Consider the following 16,403-nt stretch of genomic DNA (forward strand, 5'->3'; position numbering starts at 1 on the left):
CATAACCCTCAAGATTTAAAAATGACACGCCTATGGACTTTCCATTACATTGCTGCAAAGATCTATTGCTATATGTATCTAGAATGTATTCCCACTTGTGGGAATATTCATTGGAATATTATGGGAATATCCATGCAGGTTTCACACAACATCAACCAGAATTTCTTTTCCTTTGGAAAGTTAAAAGATCGTTCTTGTGATTTACAGCAATTTTAGTATTTATAAATAGGAATCAACTAAAGATGTGTTTGTTAAATGACTTTTATTCTGATGATAGGGAAACATTTTGTACTGCCAAGGTATAAAAAACCAAAGTTCCTATTCAGTGACCATTGCAGGGACCTTGTCTTACAGCAAGCATACTTTTATTCAATTGACTTGATAAATGCTCTGTTCTGATTGAACTTCAAGTAAAATGCTGCCTATGTTGTGGAAAGAAGTTGTAAGGTCAACAAACTGCTCAAGCTCAATGGTTCACCAGAAAGGTCATGACAGGTCAAAGGTCAAAAGCTCTAATGAATTCTGATATGAAAGCTCACATGCAATCTGTAAAATGTTAGAACTCTTGCTATTGTGTGTATGCAAATGAAAGACCAAACAAATATGAGGGATGCATTGTATGTGTGGATTCAGACAGCATGCGGAAGGGATATCAGCATGAAAAGTACACACCAGTTGTGACGTACAATATACATAATGTGTGCTGGTAATTGACTACTGAAAATTACATCCATCACATCACATCTCAAAAAGCTCCATAATGTATATTTTGGATGTGGTTGTCAAACTATTTCTTCAAATATTTTGTTTTTTTAACTTCATTCAAGAATGATAGTCAGTGTAGTGGTATCTTTCTGCATGATTTTATCCAGAGAAGTGATTACTAAAGAAAAGTGGATCATCATATGAAAATAAATTTTAAAAAAGTTTGACATAATTATCTCTGCAGTTTGACCAATTGTTAGTTTAAGACCTAGTGACATGCAATGAGTCCACTATTAGGATGTGTGATATCTGTGAACATCAAAGATTATGGCTGCTATAAGTTAGGTTCATTTCTGACATTTCTCTGTGACTCTTAACTGAAATGTATCATTTCTTAAAATGTTGTTTATCTATGAAGAAGCAATTCCAAACAGGACTGTTGATGGTAAGTTTGAAGAAAAATCATAATTTAATTGATAAATAAAATTTACATTTCATGAATAAAATCAAAGTTTTCATAGTACTATTTTCTATGTAAGGAGCTAAAACATTTCTAGTTTTGAAATCTACAGGAACCAGCAGGGTTAACACATACAGTACTTGAGTGTTTTTACCTCTAATAACACAATTCAATGTGCTGTCTGCCAATAAGATGAACCAGTGATATACAGTACTTTCTTGTGACACACAAAACTTGTGTTCCCCTAGACTGAAAAAATCTGTTGTGTTATGGTTATGTAACCATTCAAAGCTTGTGGTTACATAAACAGACACAACAACAGATCTTCTAGGGTTCCCCCTTCCCATCTACAACAATGTGATGATTCTCTAGAAAACAATTTCTATCACTTTGACCCACACAAAAATTGACCCATCCAAAAACAGCACACTATGAAGTAGTCTAGAACTATACATGTGGGCTCCTCCGTGTGGGCTCCTCTACGCATATGATCTCTCTATTTGAACATAGTCAGATGGACAAATTCTACTGAAAACCTAGCTAAATCACCTGCTGGGAAAAGGGTGACCAGTGCATGTCAGAAGTACATGTAATCTATCACACACACTGACAGATGGTTGCAATTGGTTACTTTATGCAGTTATACCACAACACTCTAATAGCATTAAACTACTGCTGTCAGTAAGAATGGAATGTCGTACTTGAGAAAGCCATCTGACTATACAGTGGAGAGAGAGAGAGAACATAGATGAACCGATACATGTAGTTCTAGACATCAAAAGTATAAAGCACTGTGATGGCACTACTATTCATAATTCATAAAAGTGAAAAATTGCCACTGTCTTTACCTGATACATATGTATGTCGAAATGTAAGTAAAAAATCACCATGAGGTGTAAACGACATGTAAAAACACTGCTGTAAGACCCATTTAATAGTAAAATATTGAGTTGGGGTAAAAAATTTTAAATAGCAATGTGTGCATTCCAAAATAGATGTAAATAAAACAACACAATGGCACATTTTGTGTCAAAATCACAATATATGAACTTACAACCACTTTCATAGTTTTGTTTTGCCTGTGATCAGTTGTTTTATCATTGTGTTGGATGATTCTTGATACCTGCAATAGCATTTTACCTCATGGTAGAGGGTCAAAATAGAACAAGAAAGTTGACATATTCTCACGTGCACCTACAGTAATGTATGTGAAGTGCGGGGAGCAGAAGTTATGATGTCAACCAAGAAATCAAATGTTCATTTTTTTTTATGATGCGCCTAGGCAGTAATATTCTATTTCAGGTACCACTGTCATTGAAGGTGCCAGAAAATCTTCTCATCACATCATTAAACTACATTATAGCATACCCACATGGCCACAGCCCCATCAGTGCAGACTTGAATATTATGTGTTTAGTGTTCATATTTGTGTATGTTGTATCCTGCTGTGTGCTGCTGTGTCTTTGAGCAAATTGATATTACAATGTAGTCTTTGATAGTGTGATAAGGAGGAGACTTCATGGCACCTTCAAAGTCCAGTTTAATATTGTCAACCACTTATAAAATGACATTCTGACCACAGGCATTTCTACAAAACTCTGAAATTGGTTGAAATTCTTCTTTCTTGAATATTTTGAAGGTTTCTTTTTAAAGTTTTTCCTATTCGATAAGCAAAGTATTTTCTCCAAATTATCCATTGAGGAATTTCATAGTAAAATACAATGTACAACGGTCCACAATTATCTAGAAAACCTGATATTTTGAACTTTTCTAAAAATTAACATTCTATATCACTAACACTCTATATCACTACCTCTCCACTTGATTTTTTTCAAGCCAAGTGGCTTTGAAATATTTTCATTCAGGAAATTTAATATTTTCATTAAGGGACGTAATATGAAAAGTTACCTGAATTACCTGTGTATTTTAATATGACAGCACCAGCCAAATATTAACCATACATGCATGAAAAAAGTACATATGTATTTAATATGTAAAAGATTACCAAAATTTTCACCGCTCCCAAAATTACTGAATCTATACAAACTTTTACTATGTAACTTGCCTTTCACTAGATGTACTCTTTCAAGTTGTCAGTTTCCTACAATCCCATAGCAAAATCACTGAACGTTCAGAAATTGTGATCATGATCATCACGATATTATAATCATAGGTTGACCGTTTTGAATTCTCTGTTTCTCATTCTGTGTATGGACATGTTTGGGGATGCCTTCACATTCATACTTTTAACAGTCTGGATGTCTTAGAAATGACAAATAAAGTTAAAGAAAGGATATTGCAAACCATTTCCTTCAATAACAATCCCAAATTTCAGTAACAGACACTGCCATTGTTGGTGTCAGTAAAGTTGAGTTTTTTTCTGATCTGGCCACAGAGGGCGCTATTTTAAAAAAATGTTGGTCAGATTCAAGAAATGGTCGGTAAGAAACAGAGAAATAAATAGGGTCAATCTAACAGCACCACTGGCTTGAATATTAGTTGTTTCCATAGTTGAACCATAAGATAAGATATATGGTTGGTTATCAATTTCCCACTACATCATATCTCAGATATGTCACATCACATAGTGGTAGTTTATCAATCTACATCATATCTCACCATTGTGTTGTACATATCTGGTTCAGCTGCACTTATTGTTGTTGTATAAACAGTGTGACTGTAATAAAAAAATCAAAATATTGTACTTTGATTAGTCAGCTTTTACTTAAGTTGTAATATCACCAAGTCTCCAACAACATGTTAACACTGAATTTGAGGGTTTTTTTTGGCCAAGTGATGGGCACTACTGAGTTTGCAATCATAGTGTGACCAAGTGTCAGCCAACATTATGGTGTTTTTGTTAAAGGTGGTTGCAAAGGTATTTCATGATGTTTTCCATCAAATGAATGTTAGTTTTATAAGATTTCCCTTGCCTGTTACTAAGGTTCCCAGATCTTCATGAACACACATTGCACTAGACTAATTTTGGTCTAGTCACAGTGAATTTTCAATTATGTGCATAGCTTCTGGCAAAGTGTTTCAACGCTCTGTCATCGAAAACCCTCTAAATCAATCTAAGTTGATTACAGTTTTTGGCAGAGACCAAGTTTTTGTTGACTTTTAGCATATTCCCAGTATCACTTCCAAGGTAATACAATGGAATGTGTGTGTGTACAATGAACCAATGCAATAATGTTCCATATCATGCCCTGGGACTTTGTGCCCATACATGGCAAGTGACACGGTCGTTGATATCCATTCGCTCAGTGTTCTGTCTTTGGCTTCTTTCTGATTTTACATTTTTGTGCATTAAATAATGTTTCACTATCAATGTATGTGATTATGATTCAAATGATGGTTCCATGTCAATTTTATATTACTGGCATATGATGAAATCTTTACAGCTCAGATATGGGTTTTGCAGACTTCGGTAGTACTGCTTACAGGCCCTCTTAAAGTCAGTGCCTTAATTTTGCCATACAACCTTAGTCCGTAAAACCCATATCCAGGCTGTAAAGATTAATAGAGTGTATACTTGGTATCAGTATGCCCAGCTCCATACATGTCATAAGTTTGAGAGTCAAAGCAAATCAGTGTTCTATCACTCACCTAGCTAAAACTGGTTTCAGTGAGAAGACTTTGTTATACATGGTGGTAGCATTGACACCAGACTGAGTAAGTCCATTCATAGCTTTATTTGCAGGATCTCTGTAATGTTATCAACAGGGTTAAAATATGTCAGTAGAAAAGACATACAAATAGGTAAGAAATGATTGAAATACGATTATCAAATGTTTTTTAGAAATTTAATGTAATTTTATATGACTGTGTGTGTGTGTGTGTGTGTGTGTGTGTGTGTGTGTGTTAGGGGACATTGTTAGTATGTTGTGGGAGGAGTGTAATGCAGATGTGTAGGGATAAGTGTGGGGGAATGTATGTAGATACAGTATGGAGATGAAGTAATGAAGAGGCTTGTATGATAGATACAAATTAGGAGTGTAAATTGGTGTGCAAGGGTGGGTTGGGGGGTTAATGTATGTTATAAATGTATCTGGGAATGGAGAACTGAAAGGGTATTTGTGTTGGGTGGTGAATGGATGATACAGCAGGCTAACTGTGTTCTGTGTGAGGGGGAGGAAGGGTTGGAGAAGGGGATGTTTCATTGATTTGTTTTATAGATGCCCATTTTCCAATCACACCAATCACAAAATACAATATGTTGATATATAGAGCACATTTTCATGAGACATACCTTCTATCATCACTCTGTGGAGCTGGTTCCCAGTGATCATAGTTGGTTTCAACTAAAAACCACCTGTCAATAGAAATAAATATATAAAAAAAATTGTGTCATCGCACCACTTTAGACAGAATGTCCTGTCCAGAAAACAATTCTATCTTTTTGGCCTAATAGACTACAGGTTATTTTGGCCTAATAGACTACAGGTTATTTTGGCCTAATAGACTACAGGTTATTTTGGCCTAATAGACTACAGGTTATTTTGCCCTAATAGACTACAGGTTATTTTGGCCTAATAGACTACAGGTTATTTTGCCCTAATAGACTACAGGTTATTTTGCCCTAATAGACTACAGGTTATTTTGCCCTAATAGACTACAGGTTATTTTGCCCTAATAGACTACAGGTTATTTTGCCCTAATAGACTACAGGTTATTTTGCCCTAATAGACTACAGGTTATTTTGCCCTAATAGACTATAGGTTCATTACTTTAAAGGCTTATATTGGATAATGATTGAAATTTAGGTGAGAAACACTTGTCTGGCAGAGATATAGAACAAGTTGGCCTAGGATAATCCTACCTAATCCTCATGGCTTATAGGACTAATACAAGGGAATATGGGATTGAATCATTGGCCTTTAAACAAAAATGATGCATACATACCATTGGTAGTATTAAACAAGCATGCCACATTTGGTTGAAATTGGCTCAAGAATTTCATGGCTATATATATCATTATTTCAATAAAAATATTGATTTTTCTAGGTTTCACTTTTCATGAATAAAACATGATTTTTAAATCATAAGTTTCTGTTTCTGTTATTATACCTCTCATTACTGGAGTCCAGTTTCCAAACATCTTTAGATGCGAGTCTGTCTCTGGTGATGACAGCGCCCTCTCCAGGCTTCATTCCTCCTATGATGTAATACACTGGTGCTATAATTTGTTCTGTGCTCAACATGTGAACAGCTTCATCAAAGTTATTCATATTTGCAATTGCCTGCATAATATTTGACAAACACAAAAAATTAAGAAACACAAAAGAACTGAGAACATGCATCAAATTTGTAAACTGGTATAAACTTACTTTGTAATACCTTTTTTTTTTAATTATCATTTTTTTTTTTAGAAATATTAAAACCTACACTAGTTGTAATTGTATTAGTTTTTCAATCAGACAGTCAAAAATATATTTACTGAAATTTGTTAAGTACCAATAATTAGATATTGTACATGTTAATTAAAAGCTTGACTTTATCCATACATAGTACATTGAAACTGTGATTGTATCATGGTGCTGATTTTTGCACATGGACCCCAAAATCGCTTTGATTGGAAATATTGTACCATACTATGTGTACAGCTATACAAATATGTTTACCCACAGGTGGTTCAATATTGTGCAGTGTGAACGATATTGTGATTAATTCATTATATATGTGACATGACATCAAAATATCTCCCAATTGTAAGCTAGTATAGCTGTAAGAGTCACATGCTAATAATTCAAAAAATAACATTTTACTAATAGCATATTCTTATCAATATTTTGGAGCTCAGATATTATACTACAAGTCAATAAGTTTTGTTTTTTAGTGAATTTCAAGTTGTCTTTTTTTTTTTTTTTTTTTTGCAAATTAAGTTTGTGCCATACTATTGTCTACAAACGTTCAGGACATATTGTACTTTTAATAGTAATCAATAGTGAACGTCAAGTTTTTGGTTTTGGTTTTGATTTCTATGCAAATCAAGTTCGTGCTTTTTTTTTTTTTTCTTTTTTTTCTTTTCTCAGTATTGTAAAGCGCATTGAGGCTGTTGCGTAATGCGCTGATAAGAATTTATTATTATTATTATTATTATTACAACAATCAAAAGAATTCACTAGTATTTCCCCTCTCCCCATAAAAAAGAAAACACAATTATAATCAACAATAAACACCACAGTGGCGATATAACTTACATCCCTGATAAGGAAACTAACAAATGATGCTTGACCAGTTAGTAATGCATTTATCAATTCCAGCATATTTTCCCACTGCTTCCCTTGATCTGTAATCAAAAACAAAAACATTTTCAAACATCAAAATGTTCTTCCAGTAGTAATTTTGTTGTCAAATTGTTACAGATATAACAGCTCCATAATTTGGTGTTTTCTAGTTATTTTGACCAGCAATAAAAACTCTCCCTTATTAGCGGGCACACTTAATGAGTTTGACAGCATGAATATCAGGTTATTTGTGATAAGATACTGATTGATAAGGTTTCCTCTCACCTCTCTCGTCAGCGGATATTGAAAATGCTTTTGGTCTCATACCAGTCATTGCACCAATGTAACCAATAAATGTTGTTGCTGTATACACCGTCTAGAATAGGGGAAGCAAGTGAATCAATTTCACATTAGCAGTACTTATAATTTATGACTCCTAAGTGCTTATTACCTTCAGTGAAAACTTCAATAATATTTATTGTTGCATTTGTACCGACTCTCAATAGGCAATGTAGCCCACAGCAAAGACACCCTGTAAAGGAACTGGTATTTCTCTGAAAGTGTGCACATGTAACTTGTCGGTGATGTATAAAAATCACAAAATGACTACACAACACAGTTATGAAAATGCTTCTATTTACTCTTTATGATAAGTTAGACATGATAAACTAAAACTATTGTTGTTCAATGTGGTAGATTACACAAGTGGTTGACAGTGGGTGGTAGCTTCACCTTGGTTATAGGGATATATCTCTACCATCAAGATAGTGTAAACATCAAAATGTAAACTTTAGATAATAGAAGTTTATAAAAAAAATAAGCCCTGGAGAAAAACTGGCTACCTGAAATTCTGCCTTTAATAGTGTGAGTGTAATTACATCATCCTGTAATAGCTTAAAAGTGACCACATGGATGAGGGTGTGGATTTTTAATTCATAAAACTATTTTATCATGGCTTCCCACTTGAAAAATCAATGTGAAACTATATAGACCAAGTGTGTGTTTGTAACTCAATACAGTACATAAAGCTAAAAAAAACATGTACAAAGTTTGTTATTGTATGTACAATAACAAACATTTTATACATATATTAACCTTATGTAATTTATTGAGTTACAAACATGGACTTGGTCATTGTTGTTTCACATTGATTTTTTCAAGTGGGAAGCTATGATGAAATTGTTTTATAAATTAAAAATCAAAAATAAATACCAAATCTTCATATGGCCACTTTCATACTAGGACACCAACATGTTATTATTAATGTGTATCTTTACATTGCTTTAAACTGTCTTTCAGCAGCTGTAATACTTTGCATAGTAAAACTTACTGTTCCATTCCGCTGTGCATCATATATGAAGGTCATATCACGTAACATTTCGGTAAACGTATAATCCAAATTACGTCCATGCCATATTTGACCTTCACTATCCTCTGCCACAATACTTGTACAATATCTGAAAAAAAAATGAAACCAAGTTTTTTCAAGTATTGGTACTGCAAAATTTAAATATTTTGTCATTGATATATATTCAATTATTTCATGGTGGAAAGACATATGTACTGGTCATTAACATGTCTTTTGTAACCACATCATACAGTAAACTGACAAGAACATGCATAAATTATAGAAATTTAAACAGGGGGTGTCTATTTAGTACGCTGTCATATCATACAGTAAACTAACAAGAACATGCATAAATTATAGAAATTTAAACAGGGGGTGTCTATTTAGTACGCTGTCATATCATACAGTAAACTGACAAGAACATGCATAAGTTATAGAAATTTAAACGGGGTGTCTATTTAGTACGCTGTCATATCATACAGTAAACTGACAAGAACATGCATAAATTATAGAAATTTAAACAGGGGGTGTCTATTTAGTATGCTGTATTATCATACAGTACACTGACAAGAACATGCATAAATTATAGAAATTTAAACGGGGTGTCTATTTAGTACGCTGTCATATCATACAGTAAACTGACAAGAACATGCATAAGTTATAGAAATTTAAACGGGGTGTCTATTTAGTACGCTGTCATATCATACAGTAAACTGACAAGAACATGCATAAATTATAGAAATTTAAACAGGGGGTGTCTATTTAGTATGCTGTATTATCATACAGTACACTGACAAGAACATGCATAAATTATAGAAATTTAAACGGGGTGTCTATTTAGTACGCTGTCATATCATACAGTAAACTGACAAGAACATGCATAAATTATAGAAATTTAAACAGGGGGTGTCTATTTAGTATGCTGTATTATCATACAGTACACTGACAAGAACATGCATAAATTATAGAAATTTAAACAGGGGGTGTCTATTTAGTATGCTGTATTATCATACAGTAAACTGACAAGAACATGCATAAATTATAGAAATTTAAACGGGGTGTCTATTTAGTATGCTGTCATATCATACAGTAAACTGACAAGAACATGCATAAATTATAGAAATTTAAACAGGGGGTGTCTATTTAGTACGCTGTCATATCATACAGTAAACTGACAAGAACATGCATAAATTATAGAAATTTAAACAGGGGGTGTCTATTTAGTACGCTGTCATATCATACAGTACACTGACAAGAACATGCATAAATTATAGAAATTTAAACAGGGGGTGTCTATTTAGTACGCTGTATTATCATACAGTACACTGACAAGAACATGCACAAATTATAGAAATTTAAACAGGGGGTGTCTATTTAGTATGCTGTATTATCATACAGTAAATTAATCTTCTTTCTACCAGGGAGGTATTTGTTTGTACACAACAAACGATGCGTTGGGAAAAACAGGATTAATGGGATCGATAATATGAAATATAGAAACAGGGGGTGTCTACTTACACACAGACATCATAGAATAAATTGACAGGAACAACAACAACATAACATATATAATTTATAAACAGGGGTGTGTACTTATGCAGCGATATAATATGTACATTGACAGGAACGATCACATGAAATTAAGAAACAGGGGGTGCCTTCTCATTATGTTGTGATATCATAGAGTAAGTTGACCAGAACAATAACAAGATATAAAAACAGGGGGTGTCTACTTAGGCAGTGATAACATAGAGTAAATTGACCAGAACAATAACAAGATATAGAAACAGGGGGTGTCTACTTACGCAGTGATAACATAGAGTAAATTGACCAGAACAATAACAAGATATAGAAACAGGGGGTGTCTACTTACGCAGTGATATCATAGAGTAAATTGACCAGAACAATAACAAGATATAGAAACAGGGGGTGTCTACTTACGCAGTGATATCATAGAGTAAATTGACCAGAACAATAACAAGATATAGAAACAGGGGGTGTCTACTTACGCAGTGATATCATAGAGTAAATTGACCAGAACAATAACAAGATATAGAAACAGGGGGTGTCTACTTACGCAGTGATATCATAGAGTAAATTGACAAGGACTATATCACCAAGACTCATATTAAAAGCTTTAGCCATTCCCATCAGTTCACCACTGTATGGACTCGGAATATATTTATCAATATTCCCTCCAATCATTTGTACAACTGGAATTAATACCTCTGGAACTTCGGTCCTGTCAAGACAATAACACAATGCATGTTGGGTATTAGATACAACTTAGTTTGATGTGTATACCACATTGCATGTTGGGTATTAGATACAACTTAGTTTGATGCTTATAACACAATGCATGTTGGGTATTAGGTACAACTTACGTATAACACAATGCATGCTGGGTATTATATACATCTTAGTTTGATACTTATAAAAGTAGTCTTTTAGAACGCTATCCATAGTTTTGATTAATTCTCTTTGTTCTCTTTCGTCGTCTACTCAAATGGATGTAACAAAGTGACCAACACACCCCTACATGTATAAAGTACCTACATTAGTAAAAAAAATTGTGTGGTTCCGGTTACACTAAATTTTAGAATAGGTGGGGTAGGTAGATTTTTTTATTTTATTATATTTTTTTTCATGTGTGAGTGTCTAGTTCAGGTTTTCCATTGTTTTCCAAATGGTCTCTATGTTGTTTATTTCTTCCCATCAGATGTACAGCCATTACAGATTGGAAGAATAGTTTTACATGTATATTGTCTTCTTAAGTTGATGCATCCTCTATTGCTCGTAAAACTTCACACAATTTTTGCTATTTTATGATTTTTTTCTTGAATACGTAAAAAATAGCTTAGGGTTGGCAGTGGAAAGCTAGGTGGGGGTTGGGTAACCGGACCCGAATAATCATTTTTTTTAGGCCTATTAGGGAATATAAATTTTGGAGACTGCTTTGATTTTTAACAAGATGTATATACACTATATGGTCTGGTGGTCAACGTGGTATCAAATCACCTCTAAGATTGGATGCAGGATAGCACCCGGGCACTAGATTATCAGAATATACATGATATCACTCAAGGTCAAGGCTAGTATTGATAAAATTCAATAATATGCCAACCCATGTAATCCTTCCATTGTGGCAAATCATCGGATAATTTATAAATTTATTCCTGATCTGACACTGACAGTGATATCAATAAATCGGTGCAAAGTACACATTTAAAATTCTTGTCAAAATACAAAGTCTATTTTTTTTACCAACGATTTAATCTAGAAAATTACTATTTTTTTGACATGGGAAGTTCGCAAACATCTGTGCAATGGCTAACTGTAATAGATTGTTGGCATACTGAATCTATTTATATATTTATAATAATTGAAAGTGACGAGCGTCGCGAGTCCAACTTACTTGATAACAAACTGGAGGTTTTCCTGTAGCTTGGTAACATTCCAGTGTGCGACGATACTCTCCCATCGTTTCTCTGGTGGGAGATCTAAGTTGAGTACGTATCGTGGAGCTTTTTTGGCGATATGACATGAACATAATGAAAATACTGACAACAACAAAACGAATACCTTTACAACTTCCATGGTACTACTACTACTAGAATGCATAGCTCCGAGCGAGCAGTATCCCGGTCAGGTCACGGGGAGTAGTTTTGGTCATGTGACAATGAAAATCGAAAAACATACAAAACAGATTTGAACTGTGGGGGCGCTATTTAGAGAAAGGCAAACGTAGACCTGAACGTAGACATCACACAACACAGCTGACATATAAACTGTTTGTTTCACTCTTCCCATGGAAGTAGGTTCTACTTCCATGCTCTTCCCAATGACAACATTGTGTTTCCTTATTACAAGCCATTGACACTGAATATATAATGTTATATCATACAGGTACCTTTATTAATACTTCATATAAAATCATTAAAATATCAAAAGTCACACTCCAATATGAAGTTATTTATGTTATTTCATAATACTTCTGTGAGGTTATACAATTCAATTCTATATCATATGATCTAAAATTAATTTGACTGACACACATGATTTGTACCTATGCAATATTGTTTCTTTATATTATGTCCATAAACTCTGTAATACAATATTTTGTTATAGTACTATTTGATCCCTTAGTTATCCATATTGTTTTCTAGTATACTACAAAAAGCAAGCTATCAGCAAACTTTAGTAAAGATAGACATAAACTAAAACTTTAAGTACAACATGTTGACATAAGCTATCTCTGAACTTTGCTGTAATTACACTCACAGTAGGGTGGTGTCTCAGATGGCAAGGTTTTTTTTTTTATCAACCTCATTCACTTGTTTACACTATCTTGATTACAGGGTGATTATATCCACATAACCATGGCATCACTATCATTCACTTGTGTTATCTACCACATAACAATAGTTCTACATATGCTTGTCTTCTTTATAATTTGATATGCTGTATAACTTGATTTCATTAGTGTAGACCATCCTAGTTGACATCATCTCAAATCTCAAAAAAAAGGTAATGAGGTAGTTTTTACTTTAATATCGAATAAAATAATAAGAACAATCCCTGAGAAAAATTTCATTCAAACTTGTACTCTTTTTAGTTTTAATGTGAAAAACAAAGATACACGTACTCTATACTGTATTTTGAAGTTAAAAATTCTGGTTTTTGACTGAACCCTCCCTTGTGAAAGTTTATGTACTTGTCACTTGTGCTCATGTGACATCACAGAAGGTCATCCAGGGTCAAATTCACTTCATAAAAGGTCATGTGACCCTGAGTCAAATCTACTTCATACGCCACCCAGGGTGGTATTTACTTCTTTCCTTGTCTCTTAGCAACTCTGACAGCACCTCTTTCATAATCTTCCTTAGTAAGTCTATACCCCCAATGTTGTAGTGTTTGTCTGACAACTGGTGAAATAGCAGGGTTATCAAAGGCACATTTACTATTGTACACTTTGGTGATAAGATTGTTTCTCCACCGTCCTGTCAGACTAGCACATCGACACCAACGTCCTATCTGCCTTTCATCATCTTCTGTTCTTCTGCCTTCGTAGAATCTGACAAATTTTGAAAAAAATACAAAATGACAAAATGTGTTTTTTTGAGTAAATACATAAGTGATACTAAAGGGAAAAATAAGGTATAGAACTATAACCCAATGTTAATTCACATTTCATATGAAGCCATATTGTGAAATATTCTGTATAGAGAGCATGGGTTAAATATTTAGCAGAAAATATATCTGCCCAATGTATTATGCCCTCTAGTGGTGACATAGTGCAGTGATAGAAATTGGTGAAAAGACTAGTCAGAAGACATTTTCTTTAATTATTCCCTTCTGGTGTAAAGTATAGTAGTGGATTAATTGTTAAAAACCCTAACGACAATGTAACCCCCCCCCCCCCCCCCTCCCATCCCATCGGATGATCCATACAATCTTGCTCAATCAATAATTTATTAAACCAGTGGTCTTCTATGTTTATTGACAACCTCCTTCATGCTAAAGCCTTCTGGTGCCAAATTAACCACATGTACATGAATCCTGCTTCCATTGCGTTCCAAAGTTACCCCTCCAACATCTAACACCCCCTCTTACCTGCAATACCACATAAACCATCCATACGGGTCCTGTTTGTCAATCCAACCACTGCTTTCCCACATTTCCAGACTTCCACCACATTTCACTTTATAAGCATTCACTTCTGGTCTGTACGCTGATGAGGATACCTGGATATCACAGAAAAAAAGTCAGACAACTCAGTCACTGCCATGGCAACACTGATAATTTACATTCAAAAATTACATTTCACATTTTAAAATTACACAAATTTACTCTGTATAATTAAGACATCACAAAGCATGTATTTCCAAAGTAGTCATCCAAAGTTTATATTACCGATTGATTTGTTAATGAATAATAAGTAATGCTGAAATCAATGTTGTCCATTTCTCACCAAGATGAGATGAGCCTCTGTAGAAGGTTGGATAGTTGCAGTGTTTTTGCTAAGGTTGGGGAACCCTGGTAACAGAAATGGAGTAAAAATGGCAGTGTTTCCCAGGTATATGATATGGGAACCCCGTAGATTTTACCTACTTACCGCCCTTAGCAAAAACATTGGGTTGACCCAGTAAGCATTTTCTCAAAAAGTGTAAAAGTTGATTGGATGAAATAAGTGACATGGTAGCTGCTTACCAGGTTGATAATGTACCTGCTCTGTACATAGTGGCTAGTAAAATGTACCAACATATTGTACATATACCAAATCTAAAATATTGAATTTTCCTTTCTTACCTGTTTGCTTACTTCAAGTCCCTCCAACCAATCTTTAGGAAGCTCCTTCCATACACCAGAGTATTTCTCACCTGTGTGGTGGTTAGAAATAAATTTATCAAATAAACATGTACTGATTACAAGTTGGAAAGGTAACACATTTGAAGATGACTGAGAAAATGTAAAGAAACGATAGCAATATAACACTATGGAATGGATTAGTGGATTACAAGTAGTATCACAAGTACATCCATAGTATTAACACTAACTGAGCTCACTTCACTTGGAAGAAAACAATGCATTTGCACATCTGTTCCTGCAGATCGGAGGGGTGGGTTCACATATATGACGTCATTACCTGTGACTCCTGACTTGATTGGTCTGAAGTATGTTCCTCCAAAACTGCCTGCCTGTAGAACTTCTTTTGGTGAAAGATTTGGTCTAAACATGGGATAATCAGGAAAACAAATTTCTCCTTTTTTATTTCTTCCGATGTGATTTACGAGCAATTTGGCATCTGGTGGTTTAATGGAGTACACTTTCTTTTGTTTCTTAGCAACTGAAGGCGTGGTATCTGACTCAGATTTCCTCTTAACTCCCTTTGGTTCCACTGGTGTTTTCTTCTTGGCATTAGATTTGGTTTTAGTTTTAGTGGTTGCATTCTTCGGCATGGTGAAGTTATGGCTGGTTTCAACAATTACTGAAGAAAAAAATCTGAAAGTACAAAATGATAAAAATGTTGAATTATGTATTTACAAAGTCTCGTTGTTTTCTGAAACAAACTCCTCTTCTGACCAGTTTGTTTGTTTTTAATTTGTTGTTTTTACATTTTTGGTTGATGAGTAGAGTACTCGAAAAGTCAACACTCAATATTTTATTGTCAAATATTGTCTGTCATCGGAGTGGACCAAAGTGATCGTCATCGGAGGTTACCGGTACCGTCCCAAGGGATTACACTATATAACGCGAGATGACGCATGGGTGTTATGAAACGTACGACGCTTACGTTGGTTTATACATGTTATACCCGTTATAACATCGAAAAGTGGACTGTGAACTGTAAATTACTCTCTGGCATTGCAAAATAAGGTATCAAGAAGACAACAAAATATGACGGATACTAAGTGTTGATCGAAAAATTATATCAATTTCAAAGAAAATCAAACTTACCGCGTTATCTCTACGTGCTCTGTGGACGGCAGTGCAAAGTTGAACATGAGAAGTTGTGTAATGAATAGAAGTTGACCTGTGAGAGGCACCCTCTAGAGGCAGGTCAAAGAACAAAACGAAAGTAGCAAGTAAACTTTAGTATTTGTATTCGTCAAAAAACATCTCTTTATTTGTTATCCGTAATTTGTTTGGTTATAAAACC

At 34.3% G+C, this 16,403-nt stretch overlaps 2 protein-coding genes across 2 annotated transcripts; both read right to left on the reverse strand.

The window, feature by feature from the left end:
• Positions 1-1,212: 1,212 nt before the first annotated feature.
• On the reverse strand, positions 1,213-12,340 carry LOC144433253 (N-acylethanolamine-hydrolyzing acid amidase-like). Its single transcript, XM_078121562.1, has 9 exons — positions 12,159-12,340; positions 10,821-10,985; positions 8,726-8,852; positions 7,681-7,771; positions 7,369-7,457; positions 6,236-6,408; positions 5,418-5,480; positions 4,775-4,873; positions 1,213-3,842 (listed from the first exon to the last, which is right to left on the reverse strand). The coding sequence occupies exons 1-9, from the start codon at positions 12,338-12,340 to the stop codon at positions 3,764-3,766; spliced, it is 1,068 nt and encodes a 355-aa protein (XP_077977688.1). The 3' UTR covers positions 1,213-3,763.
• A 1,230-nt stretch (positions 12,341-13,570) lies between these two features.
• On the reverse strand, positions 13,571-16,244 carry LOC144433254 (uncharacterized). The gene is made up of 5 exons (XM_078121563.1): positions 16,202-16,244; positions 15,390-15,745; positions 15,053-15,123; positions 14,357-14,487; positions 13,571-13,817 (listed from the first exon to the last, which is right to left on the reverse strand). The coding sequence occupies exons 2-5, from the start codon at positions 15,700-15,702 to the stop codon at positions 13,571-13,573; spliced, it is 762 nt and encodes a 253-aa protein (XP_077977689.1). The 5' UTR covers positions 15,703-15,745; positions 16,202-16,244.
• Positions 16,245-16,403: the final 159 nt, after the last annotated feature.

The sequence above is a fragment of the Glandiceps talaboti genome, chromosome 3, assembly GCF_964340395.1.
Source record: "Glandiceps talaboti chromosome 3, keGlaTala1.1, whole genome shotgun sequence".
NCBI lineage: Eukaryota > Metazoa > Hemichordata > Enteropneusta > Spengelidae > Glandiceps > Glandiceps talaboti.

Bases quoted from the DNA above. Each gene is read 5' to 3' on its own strand.
- LOC144433254 (XM_078121563.1), bottom strand. From the start codon at position 15,702: ATGCCGAAGAATGCAACCACTAAAACTAAAACCAAATCTAATGCCAAG. The intron at 15,124-15,389 runs GTAATGACGTCA...ACCACCACACAG, and splicing joins AATCAAGTCAGGAGTCACAG to GTGAGAAATACTCTGGTGTA. The intron at 14,488-15,052 runs GTAAGAAAGGAA...TGTGATATCCAG, and splicing joins GACTTGAAGTAAGCAAACAG to GTATCCTCATCAGCGTACAG.
- LOC144433253 (XM_078121562.1), bottom strand. From the start codon at position 12,340: ATGGAAGTTGTAAAGGTATTCGTTTTGTTGTTGTCAGTATTTTCATTA. The intron at 10,986-12,158 runs GTAAGTTGGACT...TTGTCTTGACAG, and splicing joins AACCTCCAGTTTGTTATCAA to GACCGAAGTTCCAGAGGTAT. The intron at 8,853-10,820 runs GTAAGTAGACAC...TTTTTTTTTCAG, and splicing joins TTACTCTATGATATCACTGC to ATATTGTACAAGTATTGTGG.